This window comes from Hevea brasiliensis, chromosome 11 (assembly GCF_030052815.1).
Source record: "Hevea brasiliensis isolate MT/VB/25A 57/8 chromosome 11, ASM3005281v1, whole genome shotgun sequence".
Taxonomy (NCBI): Eukaryota; Viridiplantae; Streptophyta; class Magnoliopsida; order Malpighiales; family Euphorbiaceae; genus Hevea; species Hevea brasiliensis.
The window spans coordinates 82291047-82304459 of record NC_079503.1 but is presented as its reverse complement, the minus strand read 5'-3'; the positions used below and the strand labels follow the sequence as shown (position 1 = coordinate 82304459).

Sequence of the window (13413 nt, the reverse complement as noted above, 5' to 3'; positions counted from 1 at the left end):
AGAGAGCGAGGAGGAAGCTGAGGGAGATAGAGAGGGTGAGCGAAATGTAGAACAGGCTGGGGGTGATCCTCCAGCCGAATGACTTATATTTTTTACTTTGAAATGAAATGAAATTCTCTCTTTTGTTCAATGACTTGATGAGATCGGAAAATATCTAAGTTGTACAAGCGCCTGATTGTTTGAACATGTTAGATCATCAAACTTGAAAGCAATTATTAATCTATGTATGAGAGGTCGGAAAAAAAACATTGTAAGCATGAGATCGGTCTAAGCCGAGAACAAACAACGGATAGAACTTTAAGTCATTAAAATTGTAAACTTGACTTGAACACTTGAGATCAGAAACACCATTAAGTCGAACTGCAACCTTAACCTCATTAAACGATTTTCCACAATGTTTACAAAGGGAGATCGGAAATAAGACTGGATGGCACGAAGACCTAATGTTGATTTGATTTCCTTTGACAAGAGATCGGAAATGTGATTGGCTGGCAAGGAGACTTGATAATTGGTTTGAGAGATCGGGAATGAATCGTACGACATGGAGACTGGATATTAATGTGATCTCCTTGGGAGATCGGAAATGTGATTGAACAGCGTGGGGACCTGATACTGGCGTGACCTTCTTTGTTGAGAGATAGGAAAACATTAGACTAGATGCGGGATCGGCTTATTTCCTAATTAGGTTACTTGTAATTGAGGAATGTCAGTTGAGGGTCGATTTTCAAAGTTCATTGATTTTGGTGATCGGCCAAAATATGGTGTCGACAACGTTGATCTGGACAGTTCAAGCATGGAGCTTAGTCAGCATTTCTCTTTTCTCTCTCAAGTCATGTGTAGATTGAATCATTTTTCTCTCTATAGACAGAATAATATTTCAAGTGTAAAAAGAATAATTTACACTTTGCATAAGAGAGGAGAAAGAAATATTAACTAAGCGCCATGCGGAAGTTATTCACATCAATTTCTAACTGAAAAATCAATAATTAAAAGTTAAAGGGATTTTACTGTATAAAATTTAAAAGTTTAGGGAGTTTTATGTTACATTTTAAAGTTAAAGGATTATAGTGTTATAACTATATAAATTCAGGGACAGTTATTGAAATTTATCCTAAATCGGTGAGGTGTGAATTTTTTTTAATTCTTCCTTCTTGAAAGTGTATGGTTCTCAAAATAGATATAGAGAATTGTATTGCCCACTTACTTTTAAAGTTTTTTTTTTATTATTAAATTGTACTCAATAACTATAATTATTCATTCTATCTATAGTTGCATTATTAGCTAGTTTAACGTTGCATTTAGAAGGTTGAAATTACTTTTCTAAATAAAAATATCATCTTAAATATTGTTTAAAAAAATAATTTAAAAAATAATTTTATTATTTTAACATTTTTATAATTAAAATTTATTAAATTTATTTTTAAATTATTTTTTAATATTTTCTAACTAATATATTTAAAAAATAATAATTTTCTTAATAGCAATTTCAACAACAATAATAAACAGACTCTATAATTAAGTTTCAATTTGTTTTTAGTGTTTTTACTAATTTTTAAATCTACTCTTAATATGATATTTTCGTATTGATTTCAAATGGCTAAAAACATATTTTATTTTTGAACTTTCATAGCAAAATCAGTTTATCCCTCAATTTAACATTAACCCAATCTACCTTCTAAATTTTAAAAATAGAACTAATTTAACATATTTTTACTGACGTTAATGATATTTTATAAATTATTTTTTTAAGTTAGCACAGTGTGCATTTCATGAATTTTTCTCTATTTGTAACGTGTATAATTGATTTAAATTTAAAAATTTGAGTATTAAATTGATTTATCTCAACCATCTTCATCTCCATCAGCTTTTCTGTCCACTAATCAAGCAATTACGAGTGTTTCAATTGTTTTCCACAATTATTTTCATTTCGTTGACGGTCTACATCATAGTAATCACCTACTAAATAGACTATAAAAATATAGATGAAGATGTCATAACTTAAAATATTTTCATTTAATTTACATTATGAGATAGATGTTCAACAACTAATTAAATCATTAATGAGCATCGGAAAACTTATTATTTAATTTTTTATTTTAATGAAATTAATTATTTAATCTTTGTATTTTAAAAAATATACTATTTTATTCCTGTATTTTATTTTTATTAAATTATTTAGTCATTCTATCAAATTTTTTTTATTATTTATGCTATTCAAATAACTATTTATCCTTTTATTTTAAAAAACCTAATTAGTTAATCTCTATATTTTTAAAAACATAACTATTTAGTATTTCTATTTTAGTAAAATTAATTACTTGATCAATGTATTTTAAAAAAATATAGTATTTAAAAAAATATATTATTAGATAAAAATAGAAATTTTACTATATAGAAACTAAATGTGAATTTATATGTTTTTTTAATTTCTAATTTTTTAGACATTATTTTTATATTTTCACTATTAAAAAATAATTTTTTTTATTATTTATAAATTTAAGTAAACTGATTAATTTTTTTGTATAAATAATTTATACCATTTTTATAAACAAATAGAAAAAATAAAGAGAGAATAAAAGAGAGAAGAGTGCGAGTGTAGAAAAGAAGCAATATGGAGAGATAGAAATAAGTGAAGATAAGAGATAAATAAGGGGGAGGGAATTATAATAGTTTAAGTATAAAAAATAATTATGAGATTAAATAGTTAATTGAGTTAAATTATAGACATTAATTAATATATTTTTTTAAAAATATATAAATTAATTAATTAATTTTATTAAAATAAATAAATAATAATTTAATTAATATTTATTAATAAAAAATTAATAAAAAAATTAATTAATTTAATAAAAATAAAATATAAAAATTAAATAATAATTTACCCTTATCATGGGGGAATCATAGAGTTGGATATAAAAGGGCCCCATATGGACAGTTCATGTATAAAACAATGACAATTGTTTTAGTATAAGTGATGAGTCAAAATTGCCTGCACATGTGGCCCAGAAGCTACAAGACACAACAAGGGAACCAAACCCTCGACGGGTGGCCTTCAAGTTTCAACTCAATGTCTAGTCCTCCAACTTGGTGGCAAGTCTAAATAAATTTATGTTGAAATAGATAGTTAAATAATTTCAATATAATTTAATTTTAATCCAATTAAATTCATTACAGCCACGTGACAGAATTGACAGTTTTTTTTTTTAATTCAATATAATTTAATTTTAATCCAATAAAATTTATCTTCTCTTATTTTATTTTCTTTATTTTCTCCTCATAAACATTTTTTTTATAAATGAATCATTTAAAAAAATAATTAAATTTTTATATAAATATATTTTATTTTCTTAAATAAATTTTTTAAATTAAAAAATTAAATTCTTTTATTCAAGAATTAAATAAAAAGAAATTAATTGATAAACTTTAATTTTCAAACAGGCTTATATGAATCCACCAGTAAATTTGTGGATAGAAACATTTATGGATATCAGGATAAGGACTTTCACGAGGAATTATTAGGTGCACTCGGTGCACATATACTTTTTCTCACAATCATGTGAGACTCACTTCTTATATAATAGGAAGGATCCACTTTCTGTGAGAGAAGGAGTACTATTTTTTAGTGCACTGGGTGCACCTAATAATTAGCCGACTTTCACTTAGATATCCTCTCTAATCATGTGGTGTTAAAAGAAATCAGGGGCGGAAGAGATGTAGACATAGTTTTATCAAGATGTTGAACATTGTCTGAATATTATAAAAAATAATTTTTATATAAAAATATTTTTTAAAAATATATTTTTTTAAAAATATTTTTTATTATTTAGTTATAATATTAAATTAATAATTTATATTTATTTTATTTATTTATAAATATATTTATATTTTAATAAAATTATTAAAATTTAAAAATAAAAAATGACTCTCTTTTAAAAATTAAAAGCTATTTTTAAAAAAATAATTTATTTTTTTATCAAAAATATATTTTTATTGATAATTTTTTTAAATACTTTAAATATTAAAAAAATATAAAAAACAATTTTTAGAAAAATATTACCTGTGAAATAAATGGAACTTAAATGTAAATGTCTGTATTTCTCCTTTGACAAGAAAACCAAAAAAAGATGTGCCACGAGGTGGATCTGCTATGAGTGTCAATGAATTTATTGCAGGTGGAGTTGAGTTTGTTGCCAGAGAAGGGGAGGTCCTGCAAGGAGGATTCACTTTAATTTTTTTAATTTTTAAAATATAAAATTAATATTTTATTCACTAAAAATCTTTATCAAAATTTTTAATTATATTATTTAATGCCATAATTTTAAATTTATTTAATCTATTTTTCAAGTAGATGGGGGATGTGAGGAGGATGTTAGTCATAAGATTAAAGCCGGATGGTTAAAGTGGAGACGTGCCACGGGAGTTTTATGTGATCGTAAGATTCTCAATAAATTAAAAGGAAAATTTTACCGTACAGCCATACGACCGGCTATGTTATATGGTAGTGAGTGTTGGGCACTGAAAGAGTCGTATGCATCTAAGATAAGAGTTGCAGAGATGAGAATGTTAAGGTGGATGAGTGGCCATACTAGACTAGATAAAGTCCGTAATGAAAGTATTAGAGAAAAGGTAGGAGTGGTGCCAATTGAAGATAAGTTGAGAGAAGGGAGATTAAGGTGGTTTGGTCATGTGAAGCGTAGACATACGGAGGCTCCAGTTAGACAAGTAGAGCACATTAGGTTAGAGGATAGAAAGAAAAAAAGGGGTAGACCTAAATTGACTTGGAGGAGAGTAGTACAACATGACTTAGAAGCATTACACATTTCTGAGGATTTAACCCAAAATCGTTCAGAGTGGAAAAAGCGAATCCATATAGCCGACCCCAAATTTTTGGGATAAAGGCTTAGTTGAGTTGAGTTGAGTTGAGTTTAATTCTTGAAGAACCTATTTAACTTTAAATTTTTAAAAATTTTATTCAATTATTCAGCATTAATTTAAAGATCAAAATAATTTATTTATTTAATTTTTTATAATAACCTGAATTTTAAATTTTATAAATTTTATTTTGTAAATACTTTGAATATATTAAAAGTTTCATTTAAAAAATTATTATTATTATTATTATTATTATTAGTAGTAGTAGTTTGTGGTACTTAAATTTATTATAAAATATAGAAATATATTATTTTTAGCATTTGTTATTTGAGATATTTTAATTAAGTTTAAATTTTTTGCTTTTATTACCTAAACTTTATTTTGAGAGAGTTAAATTAGAGTTGGACCTAATTGAAAGAAGAAAAAGGACTTAAGTGAAAAAAATAGAAAAGTTCAGGAAGTTATGATGTAATTAAAACATTAAAAAAATTTTTAAAACCCATTGTCAAATTGCTCCCCCCCCCCCCCCCCCCCACACACAATTCTCTCTCCGCTCTCTCATCTTCCTCCCCTCCCTTTCTTTTCCCCATTGGCGATACCAACACCAACGCCAGCAAAGCTTTGGTCGGCTTCCACGCGGTTAGGCAATGTTGAAGGGGCTGTCGACGACAAGGATGGAGATTGGTTTGGGCAAGAACATAGGAGGCACATGTGATGGAAGCAACGTCTTCCTCAGTCGTTTTCGACCATCTCCCGTGGCAAAGGTTCTTACAATTTGCGACAACGAGTTCCTAGTGGCTCAAGCATTCCTTTACGACCTACTTCACCAACATTAATGGAGTTTTCTAGCGAGTTTAGAGGAAAGAGAAGCAGAACACTTCTGGCTAGATTCTAGCAAATCTGACCATCGAATTGGTGATTCGAGGGCACCGTCGAACTCAAAGCGACGATACCTTTGAGATGGGAACCCCACTTCTATCAGACACCATTTGAAAAAGGTAATCATCAAACCGTCCAGATTGCTCAATGAGATTTTTGAGCCTTTTCGATTCCTGTAAAATAAAAGTAATTATATGATAATTATTAATAATTTATGGGATTCATTTAGGTGCGATTGTGTCGGTGATAGCTCACCGACACTTGGGATCGAATTTTCAGCCTAGTTTGGACATTCGATGGGCCGTCTTAGAAAGTGGCTCGTTTACAGTCATTTCTAGCCATTTTAGACGTTTCGAACATGTTCTAAGTAGCAGAATTTGCAAAGATAATCCTGAACTCAAGTTGTGTAGATTTTACCTTAGTTAAACTAGCTGATTAATCTATAAAATATTCTTGGATTAGAAAAATTAAGTAAAATAATTTAATAATACAAGAAAAATATAAAGGACCTCCAAAAATATTTTCATAATTTTTGAAGAGTTAAAAATAATTATTTAGACTGTAGAGTAGTTAGGACCTAAGTTGGAGTTTGGATGATTAGATATAGATTAAGTTTCTTGTAGGCCCCAGATGGGTACTATGATTGTTGTTACGGGTCTAAGGCTCTGTGTGCTATGTTTATTTGAGTTTTCTTGCATAATGGATTAGGTCTAATTATAAGGGAGACTTTACAAAAATTTCGGCAAAGTCTTAGGATTAAATTCTTGCTTCTTCAATTTAATTTAATTAGCTTGTCAATCTATTGATAAAAGTCAGTGTGCCTGTATAGGTGATTGAGCTAGCCATCTTCTTCTCTTTTATGGGACTAGTTGCAGTAGGGTCGATTAGTCTGTAACTTAGATATTGTTTTTTTTTTTATTAGTCTGTGACTTAGATATTGTTTTTTTTTCTTAATTTTAATATTATTTATATATCTAGTATGCTCATATATTTAATATATATTTATTTATGCATACAATTAGCTCAAGCATGAGCTAGTCTCGCTGAAGCTCGATACTTATGGATATGGAAAATCGAGATAAGGAGCAACTTTGAGTTGATCTCGTTGGCCTCTACACATGAATTTAGCCAAAAGTCCATCTTGATTTGAGCACGTTGGCGGGATTTGGATTAAGAAAGATGTATAGGGAATCAACTTCCATAGTTATGTGTTGATATGATACATTGAGTGTATGCGTAGCTCTAAAATATTTTTTTTGTGCGAATATTGAATGAATTATTTGTTATACGTGATGTATGTGCATTTCATTGTAGGATTGCACTAGTTTTAGGTAGTTATAGAAATTGCATCTATAATCAATATCTAAACTCTTTGAGTCGAACTCTCATTCCTGTTTAAATATTTTTTTTTTTTCAGGTTGCAGAATAAGCAAATTTATTTTCGGCTCTAACCTATATTTTTCTTCACAGGCTGTGGTACTTCTTAGTTAGTAGTTTTTATTGTATTTATTTATCTATTTATTTAATTATTAGAATTCCATTGTGACCCTAATATATAAATATATTTTTGATAATTATTGTGTGAAGTTGACCTAATTAAATTAATTTATAATATTTTATTTTATTTTGTTTTGCATCGTGGGCATTGAAATTTGGTCTTGTTATGAGTTTGGGAGCAGTAAGGTATTATACGGTTTTTAAGTGGTTTAAGCTGATCCAAGTGCTAGTATCGATCCGGCCCTTAGAGTTGAGTCATGACATTTTTAATTCAATAATAATGATAATAATGAATTATACAAGGGAAATAGTCCTTTCTTCTAATATTTTTAATAATAAAAGTATATAAATTGACATTGCTCTAGCAGTCCGCAGCCACATGAAGCTAAACAAAGGCATCTAGGCAATTCTTCTGTAGCACCAATGGTAGTTCGTCTTACATTTTGGGCCATTCTCGTCCTGCTTATGGTAGGAAATGCGCAAGGCCGGGGAATTAGAAGATCTGGGCAAGTGGTGTCTGCCAGAGTAGTCGATCACCTTGATCTTAACTCTTCGACTCCAAGTTCAACAGCCCTGAATTCTACAAAACACTCATGTGCTCACTACTATGGTTTCCTCCCATGCGCTAGCAACATTCCAGGCTACATCTTCCAAATCGTAGTCCTTGAGTATTTGCTGCTTGTGGGTGACAAAATCTTAACAAAGGGTAGACAGCAACTCTTCAGCATCCTCGGCGTCGGTATTTATGGTGCCACTGTGTTTCGCATCCTAGCAGTGCTACCCACTATCGTTCTAGTCCTTGGTACAAATATATTTCCCATTTTTATTATTTTTTTTGGGTAATTAAGCCTCATGAGTGTATAGCAGCAGATTCAATTTTTTTTTCTTGGTTGCAGCATCTGGACTTGCTCAGAACAAGGAGGCTGCTCAAGTTAGAATTGAGAATGGAGCTGGCTCTCTTGCTGGATCTACCGTTTTTTACTTGACATTACAGTGGGGAATTTGCGTCTTTCTCGGCAGAAATAAAGTAACTAACAAGGAATCATCACCTCCTCCTCAGCAGGATTCATCAAAAGCCTCAACTCCTGCAGGGTGTTTGCAGGTTAAACAACGTTTATCAAAATTAAAAGGTTAATTAGTTTGCCAATTTTGCTTTCCCAAGTGTGATATCATGTTAGTTATTAGTCTCTTGAGTTTGAGGTAACACTTTCCGTATGTGTTGTTCATAGAATATGGAGTAGAGACCGACAAGAAGACGAGTACCACAGCAGGGATAATGCTTCTGTCACTGATTCCATTTATAATTGTGGAAATAGCTGGTAGCTTCAAGTCAAGGCCATGGAGCCACATAGTGACTCTCACGGTATCCGTCGCAGCACTAGTTTCATACTTTTTCTTTCAGGTATATAAAATTCTACAGTTCAAGGGTTGTTGCGGGGGATGACTTACTTTAAAATTTCTTTTAATCGTCTGAGATCACGTGCAGTCCCGTCATCAGTGGATCCAACAAAGAAGTTTAGAATATTCAAGGGATCAGCTGCTGCTTGCTGGATTCTTGGATCATTTGCAGAAGTATGCTAAAAGAACACTTGTCAATGACGAAGGAAATGTTGATGCTTCTTGCATTAAAAGGTCATTACCCTTTTCACTAGCTAGCTTCTTATTTTCTTTATACATCTGTTCTAAGGGTAGGCTTGGTAGGATTCAAGTAATATAAACTTCTACATTCAGTTTTTTAATAGTCATATATAATTTACTCTGTAATCCAATTTTTTCCCATATTCATAAACAGGACATTTCAAAAGATCGATAAAGATAATGATGATCACATATCAAAAGCTGAACTCAAAGAATTCCTAGCAAATATGAAGTCTGAGTATTTGGAACTTCATGATGAATCTGCAATTAACGAACTAATGAAGCACTTCGACCAGGACAGTAATCATAAGATAACTGAGGATGAATTTCACAGTGGATGTGAAAAGTTTGTCTGTCATGCCAAAAAAATGGTTGCTGATAAGATTGACTGCTCTAAACAATATTTACCAAGGATACATCAAGTGAGCAATCTCCTTTGCCTTTCATCTTATATTATTATTTTTTAATCCTAAATCAATTTAGAAATGTGCAATTTTATCTTTTATTTCAGATTTACTTGCAAGTAATCCTCATCACTGTAGTATTTCTTGAAAAATTCTGCTCTAACTTAAAAAAAAAAAAATTATGCAGATGGTTCAACCATGGATTGATAGGAATAAGAGAAAATTACTCGAAATTGAGGAGCAACTGTCAAAAATTTTAAACACTGCCCAGAACGAACAACTTGCTTGCCTTCTCAACAATGGAAAACCTGATGAAGATAAGATAAGAAGGTGCTTACTTTTTATTTTCTTCTTTTTTATGCTATTTTCCAAATGTTTTCTTGAACTGCACAAAAATTGTTCTGTATGCTGCTTGATTTGTTTAGTTTTTTCAATGCCTGCACAGCCTCTTTGTAGAGTTTGACCAAAATGGAGATAAAAAGTTGACAGTTCAAGAACTGAAAGAACTGATTGCGAGCAAATTTAAGAGTGTAAAATTGGAACCCGATGATTTGGTGGCGAAAATGATGAAAGCTTTTGACATGGACGAGGACCATGTGCTGCATGAGGAAGAATTTTTGGATGGATTCAAGAAAAGGCTAGTCGATGGTACTAGCTCTCAATTCTTTAATGAATGCCTACAGGTAAGCATTAAGAATTTGAAGAATTTAATTCTTTAAGGGTATAATTCATACAATCCAATGGCATAATTCTTATGATTTTGCAGAAAGAGCAAAGCAGTATCAGGAAAATGCCAAAACGTTCTCTCATGAAAGCTTTATTTGGAGTTGGTCTTGGAATTGCAGTTGTGTCTTCCCTTGGATTGCCTCTGATAAATAATACTCAACTCTTATCAGAACGCTTAGGCATACCTTCTTTCTTCATTTCATTTGTAGTACTTCCTTTTGCTGTAAACTTCAAAACGGCAATGGCAAACATCTATCCTGCAAGTCAAAAGAAGGAAGGAGCATCTTCAATAATGTTTTCAGAGGTTACTTCCCTCTCTTCTAATTTCTTTCACTCAAACAAATCCAATATAAAGATTATGAGAAAATTTCACTGAAGGGTCTTTAATTTCATGGATTGCAGATTTATGGAGCAGTATTCATGAACAACATTCTAGGCCTATTGACCCTTCTAGCACTCATGTGGGCAAGAGGCCTTTCATGGGATTTTTCAGCTGAAGTGCTAGTACTAGTGGTGGTTAGTGCAATAATAGGTCTAATGGGCTATCGGCGCAACAAATACCCATTTTGGACTTGTTTCTTGGCATTTTCTTTGTACCCATTGTCTCTGGTGCTGTTCTATGTAATTCATTTTCTTGTGGGCTGGAAGTAGGACTTAGAATGAAATCCTTAGAATGAAATCTAACCCTGTGTTTATGATATAATACCCTGCTAATAAATAAGTTGTGTTTTGTCTATGATCAATTGACTTATTAGTGGTTCAATTGCCTAAATTTTATTGCTCTCATGTCAACTTGCTCTGTTACAAGCAGGGCTAACTTCATGGGTGCTCACTAACATACTGCCTAAATTTCTTTATGCTCATGGGAAAAAAAAAAAAAATCGCGCTACGAACATAACTGATAATCACAAAATCTCAATTGAGCACTGTTATGAAAATGAGAAATATTTATTAAATGTAAAATCTGATGCTGGGTTCCACGATATTAGGGTAAATTTCATTGACCGTCATTAAACTTTAAGAGTTATTACAATAAGATCACTCAATTTTGATTTTTTTTTAAAAGTACCCTAATTTCAATTTGGTATACAATAAAGTCCTTTTTACTATTTTCGAGCAAAAACTCCAGTTATTTGATGACATGGCAATGCCACATAGCATTTTAAAAAGAAAAGAAGTTTCTCTTTCACCCACTTGGATTTTTTAATTAAATAAAACAATCTCTCTTCCATACAAGAGAGATTTGACCAGAAGAATCAAAATTGTTATAACAAGTACGCAAATGTAAGGCACACATACACAAATCGCACAATCATACAATATAAAAAAGAAAAAGAATAACATAGGATTTAATGTGGTTCTACTGTAAGGTCTACGTCCACGGGTAAGGTAAAATAAAAAGTTACACTACGATAAAAAAGAGCAAGATACAATCACTCAGAACTCTCAAACCCTAACCCCAGTGTGTTTTCTGAATATCTCACAACTCTACCGCAAAGAGTAGAATATTACTATATTTATACTAGTCCATATTGACTCGTGCCCTCCGCTACCATCATAAATCTTACTTTTTATCCCAATTTGATCGCAATGCAAAGCTTTCGGATCAGGTTACAATTCAAATTTATGAAGACATCCAAAATTCAGGCCATATAAGAATAACAACAATCCTTTTCCTTTTTTTTTTTTTTTTGGTAAAAAACATACTTTTCATTCCAAGAAATCAAAACTGAAAACATCAAGAGGAAGAAGGTGAGAAATAGAATTAGGCATATCTTCTATATATATGCACTCATTCTCACCATTATCTACAAAAGTAAGCTTTGCCATAGGATGAGCAATTGAGTTGCCAGATCGATGCACAAAAGACCAAGAATAGGAATTTAGCAGCTAAGCCAAATCTAAACAGTCCTGGAGCACATAAGCAAGGCCATTCTAGAAAAAATCTTTGGACCACAAGAACTTAATAACTCTTAAGCAATTTGATTCTACAATTAACTGCTTAAAACTTAAATTGATCACCAGTTTTAGGCCATAAAAAATAGTCATAGCTTCTGCAACATCATAGCCCATGACCCATGCATCCTCTTGGAAGCTGAAGCCAATACTTGACCCTGATCATCACAAAAAAAATGCTCCTAATTGAACCAAATCAGATGAAAAATTCCCTGCATCAACATTAAGTTTCACCAAACCTTTTGGAGGAAGAATCCACTTGCAACTTGTTGAGCGACTGGTGAGCGCCTAAACATCAACATCATCCGCTCTAGTTTGCTGAAATTCAAGCAAGAGATACCTAGAACTATTCACAATCTCATAAGGCAACTAAAAATGGCCAATAAAAACCAACTGATTTCTCGCATGCTAGATAAAATAATAGACACATGCAACCCAAACAAGCTCCTCATCTATACACCGATCAATAAGAATAGGCCACCACCATTTGAATGTCAATCCATCCACCAAACAAACCTATGACAAGCCACATATATGCCATGCCATTTTTACTTGCTCACAATCCCTACCCAAGGTGAAGCTGCATCACTAGAACCCAACTCCTTCACTTTTAGTCTTCGTCAAAAAATCAAGAAAAATAGAAAAGAGAGTAGTGCTCTAATTGTTAGGATTTATGTGATGCTTATTAAACCCATTTGCTAAATAAAACCTGTAATCCATGAAACGGTCTGTGAGACTTTGGTAGGTGAATGGACATATATGGGAGAAAAAAATGACAAATTTGGTTTTTGGCCTTAGATCCACAGAGGTATAGGGCAGTAGCATCGTAGGCTCAGGCCGCATCCTCCTGGTGTCGAGGGTGTTGAGCCAGACTCCATTTTTTTTTTTCAATGATTTCTAATCATGGCGGTGGCTCTTCCTCTCATATGGATTTTTGAAGAAGAACTAAGGAAAACAGAGGGTAGAGGTGGATTGTGAAGAAGAAGGAAAGAAAACCCACAATCAAAGAAAGAAGATGGTTAGCAGAGGAGAAGGGAGAGGATAAAATGGTATAGAAATGGAATCAATAATTTATGGGAGAGAGAAGTTGATGGGTGTCAAATCCACCAGAAATTAAATTAACTGAAATCACCAATTATGAAATATTTTCTGCAGTAAGTGGTAAATCCAGGTCAAACCTTAGAGACTGAATTATTAAATTTCGTGCACTTGTGTAATGGAAAAAGAAACAAAGGTTGAAGGGGGGGGGATAATTCGCAATCCAAAGAAGAAATAAAAAAAATTAGAAATTAAGAACTAAAATTAAATATGAAACTCTCGAATTAAACAAACTTCAGTCCAAGGTAATTCTCATTCCAATGCATTGATTTGATCATAGACAAAACAAATATAATTATCTCTTATTGAATACTTAACGTAGATTTACCAAACAGTGAGGTAA

At 31.6% G+C, this 13413-nt stretch overlaps 1 protein-coding gene across 1 annotated transcript; it reads left to right on the top strand.

Moving 5' to 3' along the window:
• The first annotated feature begins 7416 nt into the window (after positions 1-7416).
• On the top strand, positions 7417-10752 carry LOC131170651 (sodium/calcium exchanger NCL2-like). Its single transcript, XM_058130225.1, has 9 exons — positions 7417-8050; positions 8145-8378; positions 8478-8650; positions 8735-8880; positions 9041-9308; positions 9478-9620; positions 9736-9973; positions 10057-10320; positions 10419-10752. The coding sequence occupies exons 1-9, from the start codon at positions 7672-7674 to the stop codon at positions 10665-10667; spliced, it is 2094 nt and encodes a 697-aa protein (XP_057986208.1). The 5' UTR covers positions 7417-7671; the 3' UTR covers positions 10668-10752.
• The last annotated feature ends 2661 nt before the right edge of the window (positions 10753-13413 follow it).

Excerpts from the sequence above, each read along its gene's own strand:
- LOC131170651 (XM_058130225.1), top strand. The coding sequence starts at position 7,672 with ATGGTAGTTCGTCTTACATTTTGGGCCATTCTCGTCCTGCTTATGGTA. Across the intron at positions 8,051-8,144 it reads CACTATCGTTCTAGTCCTTG|CATCTGGACTTGCTCAGAAC; the intron begins GTACAAATATAT and ends TCTTGGTTGCAG. Across the intron at positions 9,621-9,735 it reads GATGAAGATAAGATAAGAAG|CCTCTTTGTAGAGTTTGACC; the intron begins GTGCTTACTTTT and ends ATGCCTGCACAG.